This window comes from Nothobranchius furzeri, chromosome 10 (assembly GCF_043380555.1).
Source record: "Nothobranchius furzeri strain GRZ-AD chromosome 10, NfurGRZ-RIMD1, whole genome shotgun sequence".
Taxonomy (NCBI): domain Eukaryota; kingdom Metazoa; phylum Chordata; class Actinopteri; order Cyprinodontiformes; family Nothobranchiidae; genus Nothobranchius; species Nothobranchius furzeri.
This window is the reverse complement of record NC_091750.1, coordinates 71,043,832-71,062,130: the sequence shown is the minus strand read 5'-3', so window position 1 is coordinate 71,062,130 and position 18,299 is coordinate 71,043,832. Positions and strand designations below refer to the sequence as shown.

The window sequence follows — 18,299 nt, the reverse complement described above, 5'->3', positions numbered from 1 at the left end:
TGGATCCGAGATGTCAGGTGGAGATGGTGTCCTCCGAGCACGAGGTTGGTAGAAGGACCTCGGTGCGACTCAAATCGGTCCTGAGATGTCTCCGGGTCACAACGACTGATGAAACTATTTGCGTCTCAAAATCAATAACTCTGAAGGAGTTTTGGTCAGCTGGTTACAGGTGGCGTTTATTCGGAGCAATTCTATCGGCGTAACAGAACAGCATATGGGCCATTCCCATCTGTACCGGGCCGGGTAGCGCAGGTTCTTTACATATCTGGGTGGCCTGGTATTTTCCTGGGCCAACCAAGGCTCATTCTCAGCCCTCTTCTCGAGGGGGTCTGCTTCAGGCCGACCAGGGCCAACACACCCACTGCTGACAGCAAATTCACACCTTCCATTAGAGCAAGCCTCTGATTGGTGGGTAGAATAAGCCCACATGGGCTTAAGACAAGGATGTGTGGAATCAACCGGGCCAGGCTGGGGCCGACTGGGGCTACCCGGCCCGGGCCGACCTGGTACAGATGGGAATGGCCCATTAGTGAGGCTTCAGGCGGCCGACCCTCGTCCTGTGGTTGGTTCAAGAATTGGACTTGAGCTGCGGAGATTTAGTTTTAACAAAACCTCAGAACACGCCCTCTCAGCGTCAGAAAGCTTGTTGTTATGGAGCTTGTTGTGAGAGCAAGTTAACTTTACCCTGGATTCAGTTCTGCATGATGTGCACATGTGCAAATGACCTTCTGGTTACTGATCAAACATTACGGATTATCATAAATAATAATTATTATTAACCCAAAGAATAAGTCATTTCAGTAATTAAATACATTTATACTGAACCATGATGATTATTTATGATGATTATTATATGATGATTGTAATAAACAGTAAAAAGAGTTTATTAAAATTATATTTTAAAATCTTGAAGTGTCCTTAGTCTTGCGGAGGAACAGCAGACAGATAAAAGATGGTGTTTAGCAGACTTTACAGCTCCTGTGATGGATAATCTGTGGGACAAAGTACAGCTCGACCCAGCTGGGGAAGTGTGACCTTTGGGACACAAAATGAGGCCATTCATATCGCTACAGGACTAAATATTTGATTTGGAGCTAAATATTTAGTTTGTAAACTAAATGTCTTGCTCCAAATTAAATATTTAGCTACTATATTACACATTTAGGTTAGACCTAAATATTTAGTTTGGAAACTAATTTTGTAAACTATACTGGTGCAACATTCCTAGGACCTAAATGTTGTGTCTAACTCCACCCACATTTCCTGTTTGAAAAATGCACCCAAAGGAGGTGTGTCAGACACAGAAGGTAGTGCTGTGGCGGTGACTGACAGCTGTATGAAGTTTGCTGTTCGGTCATTTTCAAACTTGTGAAAAATCTAATTAGAAGTATTTTTTCTCACCTGGGGGCTTGTTATAAAAGATTGGTGCTGGCTTAGCTGAGGACTCCTCTGATTGGCCAAATTCTTCCTCCTGTGATTGGCTGAAATATCCCTCACTTGCCTGAAAATAGAGGCAGAAAAATAAATTGAATTGAAAATATATAAAGACAAAACTTTGATGGACAGCAGCAGTTTGAGTCCATTTGACCTGTGTTCCTTCTTTCAGTAGTGTCTCCCCATTGGTCATCAGCAGCTGTCCATCATCCAGATCCTGCCCCTCCCCAGAGGCATGCTGCAGTGCATGCTGGTAGCTGAGGGTCATCTGGTCAGAGCCAGTCACGTCCACCAGACTGGATGGGTCGTCTTCGGTGCCGGTGCCCGAGCAGAAGCTCCCGTCAATCACCTCGTCGAAGCTGAGGAGGGGCTGAGGTCTGCCAGCGGCGGCGATAGGCTGGATGTCGTCATGAAGCACATCAGAGTCTCCCATCAGGTCTACCAGGTTGGAGGACTGAGAGGTCTGAGCAAGGTTGGTGGTAGGGTTGGAGCTGCTATCCAACAGATCGACCAGGTTGTCTGTCTCGGACTCCCACGGAGAAAACCCGGAGATGTCATGGGTCTGTGGGGCGACACTCTGCACGGGTTTGGTGGGTGCTGACTCCTGTAGGGGCTGTTTCTGCTCCGGCTGAGGCCTCGAATCTGAATTAAGAAAGGCCAAAACACTTAAAAGAAATATTTTTAATGTGATTGTAATGTCCAGGCTGCTGTGCTATGGAGACATCTCCATATTTCTTTTAGAAATGTTTAGGTTTAATAGTGTTTTTTTTTTACTCATCTTCAGTGCTTACATAATAAAAAATGCTCTACTAAACAGCTGATCTGTAGCTGAAAGGCTAGAGGGCTGTATACCTTGCAAAAAACAGGGGAAATGAAATAGTTTTAATTAAAACAGTTCTGAGTATTTCAGTTTCAAAATCTTTAGTGAGTGACATCATCACAAAATCAACTAAACGGTGTATAGTTTATGTTGGCTGAAGAACGACTCGTTAGAAAAAACCTTTCTACTGTGAAAAAGTCCCATGACAAAAATAATCTCAATAATCCTGTTTTATGTTACCACGTTGACACCCTTCACTCTTATATAATCAATTTAAAATAAAAACTGTGTTTTAAATTTCAATATCAAATATCCTGTTTGGCAAGAGATTAACACAATAAGGAAATAAACGTAAGGTAGATGAGGTTCCTGAAAGCAAACCAAAAGGGTTTGGCATTACATGATGGATGCCTAAACAAAAGGAATTGCTTGTTTGAAATAAATCAAACCAAACCCCTCGTACCCCACTCACCTCGATGATTCTCCTCCTCCCTGCTGAAGTCCTCTTTAATCGGTGTTGTGACTATTTTAGGAATGGGCGAAACGGCAGCCATGATACACTCTGTGCTCATTTCATCACAGTCATCGTCGTCGTCATCCCCTGCAGAAAATAAAATTATACGTTTAAAAAATAAATGTCAAAAAACACGGCTTCTCCAAAATGTGACCGCTTTTCACTTCTACAACTAATCTGGTGTTTTAAAACAAGATCATTTACAGTAAATCCCATTTTTTTATTGTTTCCAAGACCGAGATTTTGTTGGTTCATCTCTTTTGGTTACTATCTCGTGACTTGGGGTGGGCGATATGGCTAAAATATTTCCTTTATTCCAATAAATCCATGCTTTAATCTTCACTATTTGTTAAATTTCAGCTTTATAAAACAAATGTGTTACTGAACAATGCAACCACACCATTTCCCCAAGTAAAAACAGCCCAAAAACAAATAACAGCTGTAGTTATTAGATCAGTAATTAGCTGCTTTACGCTAATGTGCTAATAATGCTGTTATCTGGTGATTAACCTAATCAACTCACTGCTGAGTCATGGTAACAGACTAGAACTAAAATCACCACCAAGTGAACACTTCTTCAGCAGTATATGCTTCATTTTTATAAGTACATACTTAAGTGATCAGGCTCAGAGTGAGTCACATCTAAAATGGTCTGGGCGGAAACATGCTCTCAATCTTTCAATTAAATGTGATGATTTTACAATCTCTCAGCTCCGGAAGATGATCGATGCATAAAAAATCTTCACGATTTTATATTGCCATATTGCCCAGCCCATTTCATGAATACTAAAGTTACACAGAATCCAGACGTACGCTGATGTTTGTGGATTCCAGTAAAAAGTGGATCTTTGAAGCATATGTTGTCATCGAAAATAAAACGCATCCACAAAGATTCAATATGTCTGAAAAAATTAGGCTCACTGATTTAGTGTGAATCATCACTAAAGCCAGTATCTGTCCACGACTTGTTGGACACAGAAAATTGCAAGAAAATTTAGACAGAATTTCTGTGCAACATTTTTGTATTTCTTAACGTTTTCTGAATTTCCTCCCAATTTCCCCACACTTTGTTTGCTATTCTGTCTCCAGCCACAACCAAAACTGCATATTTCTGATACCACAAAAACTCAGTTGAAGGTTTTGAGAGATTTAAAATCCATTGAGATATTTTGGAAATGTTCTCACCCTTGGTACCAATGGTCATGGCCCAGTGAAGATACTGGCTTTACAACGAAAACAATCAAAATAACAAACCCATTTTTCCGATGTTTTAGGAGTTCATGTTCATTATAGCCAGGCATACTGATCAGAGGAAATCTTATTTTATCAACACACAAAGCCACAGATGAAGAAATATATACAAAATGTAAAATGACAGATAAAGTTAGCTCTTTTTACCCAACATATTTAGAAAGTGATGATTCTGATGAGCTAATTAATTCATTTTGAACACATGAAAACACTAAAACCCTGCTGGAGAAACCAGCCTAGACCAGCATTTGTTGTGTTTGGGTGCTGATGATGGGGTGCTAGCATACTAAGCCAGCACCAACGTATGCTACTAGCCGGCTATGCTGGTCTGGGCTGGTTTTCCAGCTGGGAACCTTCTCTTCTTCTTAAAGGATCCCATCCACACTACTCCAGAATTTTTAGAGAAAATGGATGAAACAATGACAGTGTTCTACTTTACTTAATGCATCTCTGAATATTAAACTTTGATTCTGTTTGAAATTGATCTGAGTACCAAGTTCTTCCTTTATTTATGGATATATGAACTTCTTCCGGCTCTTGGAGGGTGCAGACGCTTTTTTCCTCCTCTCCTCCATATCTTATCCTCAAGGCCTTTGTCTGTCTGTGTGTGCTGGGTGCACGGCTGCTTCTGCATATTTCTGGAAACTGGAAACTGAAATACACTTAAACGGATCTCGTCAGCTGGTCTCTCAACGCGGTTGATAAAAATTTTTCAACGATGAGAACGGGAGAAGGGGCTCCCAGATGCCCCGCTGGTACAGACCCAGTTGGACACATCATGGACTCCTGGAAACAGTGGAACTTGATTTGTCTTTCTCAGCTGACGGTGGAGGACTCTGAAGATGTGTGGATATTCGTGGTGTTGGTGTCAGGTTTCCTGCTCATTGGCCTTGGAGGCTACCTGGCTTACCGGAAAATTAACGAGCTGTCGAGGAATATCGGCCTGCTCCTGGAGCTAAGAGATGGATTGCACTGCGCTGTGAATTCACAGACTCACATAATTGTCGAGATGAATCGTAAGCTTGGAACTTTGGCGGAGATTCATTCTTTGGTACAAAAGATGGATGCCATCAAGGAGAGAGTGGACGAATCAGCACAGATTGGGATAGATTAACGTCCATTATTGGGATTCTGAGAGGTGAGGACCAACAAACTGTAAGACAGAGAGGAAATTATCTCTGTCTGGCCCCAAAACAATTTCTAATTGGAATCTGGCGTCCTTGAGCCTGCAAGGCTCCAATGAAAACTCCCCCCTCGGTAGATATGTGGAATGTGTCGTCGCTATGGCAACTCAACTCTGTCTCCTTTCCCAGCCTGGGTGGGACTGCGGGAAGGGCGCTGAAACGTTCCAGGGTCACTGCAACCCTCCAACCCTCAATGCTCCTCCCCCTATCCACACTGACGTGACATGCGCTGCTTATATTGTGGCTGCAGGAACTGAAGTGGGGATAGTCCCACCCCACCTAGTGGAGACTTATGTTGTGTTGTCTGGTCTGTTGCATACATGTTTGAGGTGTTTTTTGCAGAGCAAAGCTGCTCTCCTGGTGGGAGGGTAACTCTGAAGTGCCTTTTTTTCCCTCCACCTGAACCAATCCTCATGTAACCCTCTTATCTCTATTAAGGTAGCGCGACTCAGGGTTGCGAATGACCACAGTCACCAATTCTTGTCATGTGTCTTGCCCATCTATGTCTGATCTCAGAATTGTGTGTACTGAAACTGTAATTTCCCTCTAGGATTAATAAAGTATCTTTGATTTGATTTGATGTCGATATCGACGCCATCACCTCCTAGTGGTTTGGAGGGGATGCTTCTGTCAGAATAATGTGGGTGAACATCTTTTAATGAAACAGATAATATATCTGAAGTAAGTTAAAACCTTTTATTGTTGTGTGACTGGATTGAACTAAAACTATTTACTTAATTTTAACTTTTAAACTTACTTAATTAAAATGGATAAACCTTTGTTTCCTCCAGTTATCTGTCATTTTACAGATTTACTACATCAATATTGGCCACTTTCCACAGATGTTAAAATGGTCTTTACTACTCAGTATTTTGACCTGGGAATATTTCCTTTCTTAGTTGACGTTTTCACTCCCCGTTCACATTTGTTCTCACCATATCTTTTTTTTATTTTCAGTTTTTAAACTCGAGTTTGAAGAATGGTCGACTCTCTGGAAAGTGGTCAGAGTAAAAACTGTACAATATGAACCTTTTAGTATTTCAACCAACAATAACACATATTTACATGAAGTTTACTTGGCAAATGCAAACAATTCCACAAAACTCAGAGGCAAAGATCCACTTTCAGTGAATTGCGGCCCACAGAAAACTCATGACACAATTCAGTCGAACACTCACAGGTTTAGTCGGTCATCGGGGTTGCAGGAGTGTTTAAAACAAAATCAAAAAACAGGAGATGTCGATAAATCGGTTCGCTGCTAATTCAAACCACCCAACATGAAACCATAACATAATTTCACACCAGACTGGACAACATCTAAAGCACAAAAACATCCACCGTAACACACAAATGGCTGCATGGAGGTGGTCTTATAGTGATAATATTGTTATTTATATTTGTTGTCATCTGTAGGCTATTTTAAAAACTCTACTTTGTGGGAGTTAGGGGACTTCAACCTCTGACAAAAGCCTACTTTAGGTCATTTTACAGAAGGTAAAGCTACGAAGGATCAAAAAAATTAAAAATCACGGATATCAGTTGTCCAGCCCATGAGGATTCCAGAGAGTATTACTCGAATCAAAGTCTAAATTAGCAGTTAATTTATAAACTTTATACAGTTGATCATCAGTGACTTTTCGGTGTTTTAGTTGGCAGGTCAGCACAGGGTATCCGCGGGTCCTTAAAAAGTCTTAAATTAGCTTTTCCAAATTTAAGGCCTTAAAAATCCTTAAAAATGAAAAAAATAATCCTTAAATACAGTTTCCAAAGGTCTTAAATTACCAAAGACCCAATAAACAAGATTCTTTTATTTCTCTAAAATTTTCGTAAAATTCTAGTTAGTGTTCAACATTTTTGTGTACGATGTTGTCGTAAGCGGAACCGTACACATTCAGTTGGTTGTGAAAGGGGGCTATTTTTAAATGAGCACATTAGCTGATTAAGCTAGTGGGAGCTTGTGCCATGGGGAAGTGCAAGTTTAATGGTCACTGGATGGCTAAGCCCACGTTCGCAAGGCAATAGCTGGAAAGTATAGCTTAAATTTAATTTTAAAAACAGCTTAAATTTGGTCAAAGTGGCCTTAAAAAAAGTCTTAAATTTGGCTCCCTTAAACCTGCAGATACCCTGCAACAGCTTGGTTTATGTTACTGAAACGAGAACTAAGGTCCACTCAGAAAACTAAAGGAATATTCTTAAAATATGGTGATGTGTAAACAATATTATTTCCTGTTATGACATTTAACATTACTATTATTATTCTCTACCATTATTCATTTACATGTTTTTCCCATATTGATCCAGATGAATAAAAACAGCACTTTGTTTTGGCGTCTCTGTTGCTGTGGAAGTTTAAAAATCCTCTTTGTTTTTACATATTTTACATGAAGACTCGAATAAGCCTTTTTCACACCGATGTGGAACGGATTTGGTCCGGTTTCTGTACCTCATAGACAAAAAAATCACTGAGTCCAATCAGAGCATTCACACTGGCTGTGATGCGTTGCGGATCCGGAGCGCCAAAAAGTTTCTGTATGGAATTCCCTCCCCAATTGTCATGAAGCTAAACGTGTAGAACACTGACAACCCCAGTTGTAATGATTATTTCTGATTCTAACAGGTCACTCTGAGTGTTTCATGCAGACTGAACATAAAAATAGTCTCCTACACCTATCTCCTGCATTAGCTTCTGATAGAAAACAGATGGTAAAACTGTAGAATGCGAAAAGCCTGACAGATCTACGTCACCCTGTCACTAACATTCATGGATTCACCCATCTTAATTCACGATGGGTCGACCAAGTTATCGGTCTCAGACGCAGAGAATGTCTCGGTTAGCAGAAGTTAACTGTTAGCAACAGCAACTCCACCACACAGCAGAACTCCTCCAGGCTAGTGTTGGTGGTGGAGATAAAACATCAACATGGCAGAGCAACCAGAGTCAGCGGTAGAGTCGTGTTGCTGTTAGCCAATCAGAGGAGAGGCATTATTTCCTACTAGAGACACGTTTTAATTAAATGAGTGTTTAACACTTTTAAAGAAATGACAACAATCAGACAGGAGTGGAAACATTTAAAAACCAACCCCTTGTTATGATCCGCAGCCAGTTTGGATGGAAGTCCGTCTGGAATCCGTACCGAAACTGGACCGCCTCAATATTGCATTTGGTGTGAAACAGGCTTAAGAGTTTGATGCTTTTTTAAAGAAAACTTTTAAATATATATATTTAAAGATCTTTGGACACATATTATATTCATCCTTCTTGTTTTTGCCTCCGGCGTCTGTATTTGTAGATGTGGTTGATGTCTGGAGGGAAATCTTCCACCGAGCCGAGTCTGGTTCTGGTCCTCTCACCGCCCCGTGCGGTACCTACCGGCTGCAGCGGCGGGCTGCGTCCGTGCGTGTGGAGGCGTGCGGAGGGGCGACACGCCCCTGGGCGGGGTGGTAGTACTGGGGCTGCTGGGATTGTGCTGCTGCCTCAAGAATGGGCTGTCCAATCGGCCTGGCGGTCACAATGACACACAGCAGCCAAACAAGGACACGGACACAGAAACATGGACATGAAGCCACGGACCAGGACAGAGAGGAGCGACAAGACACAACGGACAGTAGGGAAAAGAAGTCGGGAGACAGGAAGTTCAGTGTGTCCCAGAAGACAGAAAAAATACAAGAAAAATATGGAAAAGGTGACAAAACACAGATGAGTCCGTGATTAATTAAAAGATGTAAGGATGGTGGACATGAACAAGAAGGTCAGGAAGGAGAAAAAGACAAAGAAAAGTGATTAGAGTGGTTTTAAACAGGACTGCAGACAGCATGCAGTTAGCCAAACATGAGATGAGTTTCTGCTGCACTTGAACATATTTGAGCTTTTACACCAAATCAACAACTTATGTTATTTCAGATATTTTTAGTGTCGTCAATTTCTTCGCACCATCGTATTTGTTGGACCTACCCACGCCCTATGCGGCTGAGCGCTCGCCACAGTCAGCTGACCACCTGCAACTCCGCACCACAACTAAGAACCAGAAGGCAGGGGGGAGCGAGCCTTCGTGTGTGTAGCCCCCACTGCCAATCCCCATTCGACTGTCACCATCCATTGGCCAAGTCATGGTTGAAAACGCACTTTTACGATTTGGCCTTTAGATTCTGACTCTTTTTAAAGTTCTTTTTTACTTTTTTATTGTGTGTTTTGATTGCTGTTTTTATAGGTTTTTACTGATCGTTTTATTTGTATTTTTTAGGGCCGGGACTTTAACGCTTTAATTATGACTAATTAATTAGAAAAAAATAACGCGTAAAAAAAAATTTACGCATTTAATCGCAGCTTGCATTTCGAGGAAGGCGGAACCTTTGTCATTGCACGACTTCCTCGTAGACTGAATATCACTGACGCACACAACATTGCACAGTGCTAATGGCTACTAAAAGAATAAAAACAGAAAGAAGTTGCCTTGCTTGGACTGATGCAGGATTAAGGAAACACGTCCGCCTCTTTTTTTTAACTTGGAAAAAAATCTTCCAGACAACAACGGAGTCCGTGTCGCGGACATTTTTCAGAGATCGTCTCTGCTTCGGCTGCCCGGTGGCATCGGAAACTTTACAAAAGTTAAGCTATATTTTTAACATTTACGTCACATCTGTGCAGCGCTGAAAGCACCAGACAGAATAATTCTGTGCCCTAACAGTAGTTTATGAAAGTAGTCAGACAAACGAGAGGCACCTGGCTGCCGCTGGGAGAACGCTCCGTGTTCTCACTACTCTGTAAACAATCACAGACAACGTGTCTTAAAGTTGAAAACAGAAGTTTAAGTTGAAACGGAAACCCTCTGAAACTTTTCTGATGATTTTCTAAACAATTCTGTCGGGGAATTATATGTTTCTGAGACGAGTCTCTGTCTAAACATCACATGCATTACTATCATTAAGCAGCGAGGTGTGCTGAAGCTGTCATCAGCTAAGGGGCGGATGCTTAAGTATATCAGGGGCAGTGAGGAACGAGAAAGTTTTGATCAGGCTGGAGATCACACCAGATTCGCTGCTGCAGGCGTGAATCTGCGGGTCTGCAGCATCCCCTTCTTAACGTGACATCAGGACTTCCCATGTAAGGAAGGTCCGCTCACCTGTTCGTCAGATCATTATTTCCTCGCCATGATCTTTTATCTTCCCATCATCCTCCAGTCATCCAACTGGAACCAGTTAGTGTTCCTGATCATTCTCAGAATATGTCACGCCTGCTCTGGTGTTAAAAGTTAGTACATTTAAGTCCTAGATCATATTTGTGCCTGTTCTACTGTCATTTCGAAGGATTATTATTTATGTGTGTGTTTTTACTACATTATGAGTAGAAATGCTAATAAAAACTCCCAATTATACAAACAAGTGAAACTGGAAAAATTAGAATCTGGTGCAAAGTCAAATTTATTTCAGTAATTCAACTAGACAGAGAGACTATTTAAAGGCTTAGGAACCATTTGCAGGTGTTTTCTATTTGTAATTATAAATTTTAGTTGATTTGGGTCTTGTTTCATATCACACAGTGACATTTGAATAATTAAAAAACATTTTTTATTAAAAGCTTTAGTTTACAGTAATAACCATGTCTAATGTTTGATTCTCTGTCTCCTAATTTTAATTAAAAGTTTTGCTTTGAGAGCACATTTTCCTGAACGATTAAAATGCGATTAATTTAGATTAATTAATTACAAAGCCTCTAATTAATTAGATTAATTTTTTTTAATCAAGTCCCAGCCCTAGTATTTTTACACGACTGTTTTTGTTTGGGAGATGCTTTGCTCATCTCCCATGCTGTGCCATAGAAGTAAATGGTAAGGAATGAAAACACCCAATTATACAAACAAGTGTAACTGGAAAAATTTGAATATGGTGCAAAAGTCGATTTATTTAAGTAAATCAACTAGACTGAGAGACCATTTAAAGGCTCAGGAACCCTTTGCAGGTGTTTTCTATTTGCTATTCTAATTTTTAATACATTCAGGTCTTGTTTTATTTAACAAAGTGACATTTGAATAATTAAAACCCCTTTTTTTTTCAGAAATTAAGAGCTTGAGTCCATCCACCCATTTTCTTCCACTTATCCATAAGACCTTGAGTTTACAATAATAACACCTATGTATATTGTTTAAGTCCCTGCCTCATTATTTTTAATTAAAAAAAAACATTTTTAGGCACCGTTTCTTGAACAATTACAAAGCGATTAATCAAGCTTAATTAATTACAAAGCCTCTAATTAACTAGATTAATTTTTTTAACAAGTCCCACCCCTAGTTTAAATATAAGTGGACCACCTGCTGGTGAAACATTTTACCTGCAATCTAAGTCATCAACTTAAATATGGGATATTAACAAAAAGAAAGGATACTGGGTCCATTGGCTCTTTGTTGACTTTAGTTTGGTTTAGTTTTTCAGACTAGAAGAAACAAGACGAGATTCTGTCTAGAAGTCAGATTGTGCTGATTTATTTCTGGTCATAAAAGGTAAGATGGTGGTCAGCAAAGGGAGCAGATGCAAAGATTGTGACCATCATTGTTTTAATTTTTTCAGATTTGAATCATCCGGTGGAATAAACGTCATCAACAAATGTGTTTCTTTCAAATGTGGCTCCATTTACGGGAAAATACTCAGAATAGGATCTGCATGAAGCATTGGCAGGCTAACACCAAACTGAACATTACATTTTATTACTTTTGTGCTGAGTTTAGAAATATTTGAATTTGAGTCTTTTATAATCATGAAGCTCTCAAAGGTTAGACTTTTATTTTTATTTGTTTGGTTTAATTCATTTATGAACATCTTTGAATTCTTTATAAATAAACAGGGTATCTGCAGGTTTAAGGGAGCCAAATTTAAGACTTTTTAAGACCTTTTTTAAGGCCACTTTGACCAAATTTAAACCATTATTTAAAATTAAATTTAAGCTATAATTTCCAGCTATTGCCTGGAACCGGTGCTAACCACGTCGCGAACGTGGGATCAGTTACCATTAAACTTGCACTTCCCCATGGCGCAAGCTCCCACTAGGGCTGCTCAATTAATCGAATTTTAATCACGATTACGATCTGAGTTTTGAACCATTATAAAAACAAAACAAGCCGATAATTTGCTCCTCCCACTTGCGCTGCCCTGAGTTGCAAATGAAGCGCTCCTCCCACAGTGTTGCCAACTTGGCGACTTTGACGCTATTTCTAACAGCTTCTCAGACCCCCTTCTTGACTTTTTAAATCTTAAAAATACCTAGTGAACACCTCAGAAACATCTCTGGTAACCCTTAGCTACTTTCTGGATAACTGTCGTCGACATTTCCTGCAGGTTAGCTTAACACTCCGCCTGCGCTCCGGACAGTTCATCAGGACATTAGGAAAGGGAATGATGTAGTGATGTGTCAGTCGCTAAAGAAACGGCTCTCAGAGCCCTGTTGGATTAACCAGAGTGAGTGACACACACCGCACCTGTGGACTCCTGAGCCACTAAAAAGGGCTAAATGTGCGCGTGCGGCGCGCTAAACACACGTGCAGCTTGCCACTGATTGCTGTGAGACCGAGGTGGGGGGTGGGGGGTACAGCTGTGGTTGGGACAATTATTACATTAACTGATGGACTTGTAAATTGTTTGTAAATAAGGTAGAAATAAGTTCCTCACGCTGATAACTAATCCCTCTGAGGACACGGTGCTAGTGCACTCTCCTACAGCACCTTGACACGACTAAATAAATGTTACGCAAAATTGATGTTGATGTGAACATCAATTTATTTGCATTTATTTGTTATAAATGCCACTGTATAATTCTTGCCGTCAGTATTTGCAAGATATTGGTATTTGGGTCTGTACTGGTTAGACTTAAATGAGTTCAACCAAGGTCTATAGCCCTTGGGTCGTAGACTATGAGCTATAAGTATATTGGTCTTTTTATACTGGGAATCAGGAGTTATTTTAGTGATCATTTTGTTTCTTATTTCTTTTTGTCCTGATTGTGCCCTGAGCAATTTTATGACTGAATAAAAACAAATAAAATCAACATAAATTGAAAAATCGTCCTAAATAATCGAGATCTCATTTACAGTCATAATAATCGTGATTATTGTTTTTGCCATAATCGAGCAGCCCTAGCTCCCACTAGCTTAACCAGCTATGTGCTCATCTAAAAACAGCCCCCTTTCACAACCAACTGAATGTGTACGGCTCCACTTACGCCTACATCGTACACAAAAATGCTGAACACTAACTAGAATTTCAGGAAAATTTTATAGAAATAAAAAAATCTTGTTTATTGGGTCTTTGGTAATTTAAGACCTTTGAAAACTGTATTTAAGCATCATTTGTAATTTTTAAGGATTTTTAAGGCCTTAAATTTGGAAAAGCAAATTTAAGACTTTTCAAGGACCTGCGGATACCCTGATAACGCTGGATTAGAATTTTTAAATGCTCCAGTTGTCTCTGAAGTTAAAATTAAAAAATGGAAAAATGTGAATAACGTCACCACAGACAACAATCTGAGGAAGCAGAAGGCTTTCAGCCCAGCAGCACAGCTCTCCACACCTCAGACCATCTTCTGGATGTATGAGTCTGAACCTCTGACTGGCCAAACGATGCCAGGCGGCTGCAGGAGGTCAAAGACGGTTTGGTCTGTTCTATAAGCATTTGTTTGTTTATTTTGGTCTAAATGTTCTTGTGTTCTGGAGGACTGAGTGACAAACACCAAAGCGCTGCAGACAAACAACATGCAGGAATATTAAAATCTGAATTAAAATGAGCATCAAAAGCTGTGAGAACAGCTGGTGTCACAGCGCTGCCTTCCTCACGCAGTGGTTACGGGTGAGAAAATCCTTTCAGCTGATTAAATATTTATAGGAATCTCAGAAATAATGAAGTTCTGCAGAAGCAGCAGCTGAAGGAGGTGTAGAGGCAGTGATGCGTGTGTCTGGATCCTTTATCCCCTGAGATGTTTCGTTCAATCAAAACATTAAACCAACAGATAAAACGAGAGGAATCTCTGATTGAGCCTGCTTTATCCAATGACTGAAACTGTCAGGAGGAACAAACGTCAGTCCCTGTTCCTGGACTGTGGGAACAGAAACTCTCGTTCTGGTTTGGTTTGTTTACCGGTCCTGTGGATGGAGACGGGCGAGGCGTCGATGCTGATGGTCATAGCTCTCTCCTTCTGTTTAAAAAACTCTCGAGGATTTCCCGACCGCTGAGCAATGATGGCCTTTGCTTCCTAAAAAATCAGAATAAATCAGGTTCAGGATGCAGCCAACTAATCTAATCCAATAAACTACACTTAACAATGAACCTGCAACATGGACTATTGGACAGGACAGTTATTCTCATGATTACTTATCATAAACATTTCCTTTTTGTTTTCATTAATCCACACATTTAAACCACGTCACAGCTATTGGGCTTCTTCAGGAACGAGATCATTTTTGAAAAATTCTTCATCAAACTGACCTCCACCTCTGACTCCTTCTTGTCCAGGTGAAGCTCCTCGATGCTCGGTTCAGATGCCTAAAGAGAAAAACTGCAGTGAGAACGAAAAAAGGCCCAACTGAGTTTTATTTACTCTGCAGCCAGCAGGGGGCAGGAGAGGCTAACATTCTTATGAGTAAAAAAATAAAAAATAAAATAAACCAAAGGGATTCTTAGTTTAGAGTTTTGTTTTAAAAGTCCAGACACAGATAATGAGGAAAAATATTTGGTAACACTAAAGTATGGAGCTAAATTAGGGTCAGAATAATTATTGGTTTAATAATTTTCTTAAAGTAGCGTTTGATTGTAAAAAAAAAACAAATAAATAAAAATACATGAATGAAATACTAAGACTGTTATAAGTACCATTTAGAATCTGCTAGTACTACATTTGAATATGAAGGTTTCATCAGTATTATTATATACATTTAGTCAATTTAGTAGATCATTTTCTGGTTTTATGTTTTTAATTTTAATTAATTTAAACTTGAAACCTTGTTTTTTTTTACACTTTAATTTTAGATAGTGTTCAGAAAAAAACTGCTTTGATTAACCAGTAACACATCTAACTTGTTGTGAAATTAAAAACCATTTACTCATGTTGATTACTTCAAATTCCTAATAAAAAAAAAACAAGTAAATAAAAGTGAAACTGAACCTTAATCTAAATCCTTTTTTTTACTATTTTGTTTTTGGAAAAAGGAAACATTTTGGCTCTGATTGGACTCCATATTGTGACTAAATTCTATCAACAAGAATGAAATATTTCTAAAGTGCTTGCTTACGACCATGAAGTATGGAAATAATTGATTAGGACACAAATGTTGGAATAAAAACTCACTATGATGATCTGGTTCCGCAACCTCTCTCTGGCTTCCTCCTCTTCCTGCATCTTCTTCCTGTTTACAACAATTATGTATTAAATGTTTATGTTATTATGGAGAAAGGCCACAGCTGGAAAAATAAATGAAACAAGACAACTGCAGAACTGATATCCACACTAGAGGGCAGCATATAGGTAAAGCACAGCTGGATTGGGAGGAAATCTCGTTAAAGGGGTGGAGAAACGTTTCAGATATTCAACATTTTCCAGAACAGGTGGTTGCTGTTTGGCAGCAAAGCCCAGAAGTATATGTTGGAGTAGAAATAAGCAGTTCTGGACAGGAGGACCTGATCCAGCTCTATGAGAACAATGTGGAGGTTAAAACCTTTACTTGTGGATCCACCAGAGATTTTTGATGTTTAAACGCTGTGATAGTGAGAGGACATCTGAGGCTGAGTCCCATTTCCAGTGGTTATTAACTCTTCCTCTCACTTTAATGTTCAGTATACTCATAGAAAATGGGAAAGCCCTTCAAAATGCTGACTTTTCTTTTCTCAAAAACACAAAAACAAACGATGTTGGTACGATGACTTTGTAAACCTGTACCCGACTTGATAACAAAAGCAAAGAAACATTGAGTAAAATGGGACGGACCTAAAGGATCCCAAACCCACACGCCACCTAAAAGGCAAGAAAACCTGCTAGATCTGACCCAAACCATGACAGAACCACCTCTGTGCTTTACATTTGGAGTCAGAACCAAGGTGTCTTTGATCATTTTATCTCAAATAATCAGGAACAACCTTTCATGGGTTCATCCTCAAGTTCTTTTGTTAAAGTGTTCAGTGATGAGAAAGTCCAGTTTGGGCAGTTCTTCCAGCTGTGTTTAGCTTATAGGAACCAGTGTTTGTGTCCAGATGTTTGCTTTACAATACACTTGTATTTCTGTTTGGTCGCATTTCACAAAAGCATATTCTGTTTCTAAAATGTGCAGAAGGTCCCTCACAAATCCTCTTCACATAAACAGTTCATTGGCTGGATGCCCACCTGTGCTCCTCGATCTGCCGCTCCCTCTCGCGGTACCTCCTCTCTCGGTTCTCCTGCTCCTTCTTCTCCAGCTCCATTCGCTCCTCCTCATAGCGCTGCTGCTCTTCTGCAGCCTTCTTCTTCTCCTCCTCCTTCCTCAGCTCCTCTTCACGCTGCAGAGCAAACAGGAAGAAGCTGATTCTAAGATAATGTGGCACTTTTTCCTTTCTTCTTCTTCTTTTCTCTGTTTTGATCCACACGTACCTTGGCCTGCTCCCAAAACTCCTCTCTATTGATTTTCTTCATCTCCACCTCTGCATTAGTCTTCTGGTATACAGTGCCCTGAAACAAAAGTCATACGGAGAAAGGTCAGCTTTCTTTACTTATAAACAAAGAAAATAAATCTGCTTTACAGGTGAGTTACACGATGGGCTCAGGTGATCTGCGAAGGCTCAAAAATCCACACAATTGTATAAAAAATGCAGTTTAGATTGAATTAAACCCAGTTTATTTGAACAAGTCGGCCTTTTTGTGTGTGTTGTACCACATCCGCGTTTTCTTCGTCTCTGGTTTTCAGGCGACTCAGAACCGGGCTCGCCACCGCCACCGTCCCATTGACCAGCCGCTGCCCGATGGCCATTGGGTCGATGTCCTCCAGACTGCTGGCGTTGATGATGACCTCCACGCCCTGCAGTAACAGATTCATTTGGTGGTTGAAAGAAAAATAATTTTATTAAATGGTTTTTTTTTAATCCCAAAGTTTAAACACCAGAGAGCAAACTTTGACGACATCATCTGATGCATCAAATTAGCTCAAACGTTGGAAGCTGCGGAAAGTCGAATTTAATGAGCGGATCTCGTCAACTCCATTTTGGTAGGCTGAAATTCACATCAGCTAAAGATTTAGTTTAAAACAACCATTGCAACATTTGTTTTACAACTTTAACATCCGCCTCATGTTTTGATTATAAACATTTTGAAAAAAAAAACAACGAAACATGTGGTAACTAAACAATCTAGTATTTAAAACGGAACAATTTACTGTCTCATTTAATTATAAAAACTATATAAATATATATTTTTTATGTAATTCCATGACAATGTAATAAAAATGAAGACATAAAATTGTCCCTCGCCCCCTGTAGGTCCTCCACCAGGGGGCAGTAGACATGTATAGGTTTCTGATGAAGGCACTAATCCTGATGCTCCGTCCGGAGAACGTGGTTTGATGATGATAACGGAGAAGAGGTTAAGATGACCTCACCTTCTATAATGCTAAATAAAACAAAGTAGTGAAGAAACACACGAGTGTGTGAAGTGAATTCCCGGGGGACTCCTATATCAGACCACTGGGCGGGGCTTCAGACTTCCAATCCATTTTAATGGAAGTTTTATTTTTTTATTTAACACTGGAGCTGAAGGTTGCATTATTTATACACCTAGAAGCTTCCAGTCCTTAGAAAACACCTCAAGCTGCTTTCACTTCCTGTAAAGTGGAAGGGCTGAGTGCCAGGATGTGTGAGGCTCACCCCGTCTTTCCACCGGAGCCGTCAGCAGCACGTTACTGCAGCAGCACGTCTTGCTCGCGTAAGCTGCTGCTTGGCCCTTCCCACGAGACGCGAAGCAGCAGGGGAGCAGCTGTCACCGACCGAGCACGAAGTCACACGAGTGACTTCGTCAGTAAACACAACAACAAGCAGGAAAAAAACTACAACATGGCTCCAAAATGTTTGTGTTTTATGTTCTGTCCGTTTTATAATTGCC

General features: G+C 40.2%; 1 protein-coding gene across 4 annotated transcripts in view; it reads right to left on the bottom strand.

Annotated features, from left to right (window-relative positions):
• The window catches only part of dbn1 (drebrin 1), a 94,682-nt gene that overhangs the window by 1,585 nt on the left and 74,798 nt on the right, over window positions 1-18,299 (bottom strand). The window contains exons 5-14 of one of the 4 annotated variants that reach the window (XM_070555954.1): window positions 17,080-17,223; window positions 16,800-16,877; window positions 16,557-16,708; window positions 15,528-15,585; window positions 14,669-14,725; window positions 14,321-14,435; window positions 8,574-8,702; window positions 2,727-2,855; window positions 1,589-2,076; window positions 1,402-1,501 (exon numbers count right to left, since the gene is read on the bottom strand). In XM_070555954.1, coding sequence (XP_070412055.1) covers window positions 1,402-1,501; window positions 1,589-2,076; window positions 2,727-2,855; window positions 8,574-8,702; window positions 14,321-14,435; window positions 14,669-14,725; window positions 15,528-15,585; window positions 16,557-16,708; window positions 16,800-16,877; window positions 17,080-17,223 — 1,450 coding nt within the window. The remainder of the gene's footprint in view (window positions 1-1,401; window positions 1,502-1,588; window positions 2,077-2,726; window positions 2,856-8,573; window positions 8,703-14,320; window positions 14,436-14,668; window positions 14,726-15,527; window positions 15,586-16,556; window positions 16,709-16,799; window positions 16,878-17,079; window positions 17,224-18,299) is intronic. The other 3 variants (XM_070555955.1, XM_070555956.1, XM_070555957.1) reach the window with 3 other exon arrangements.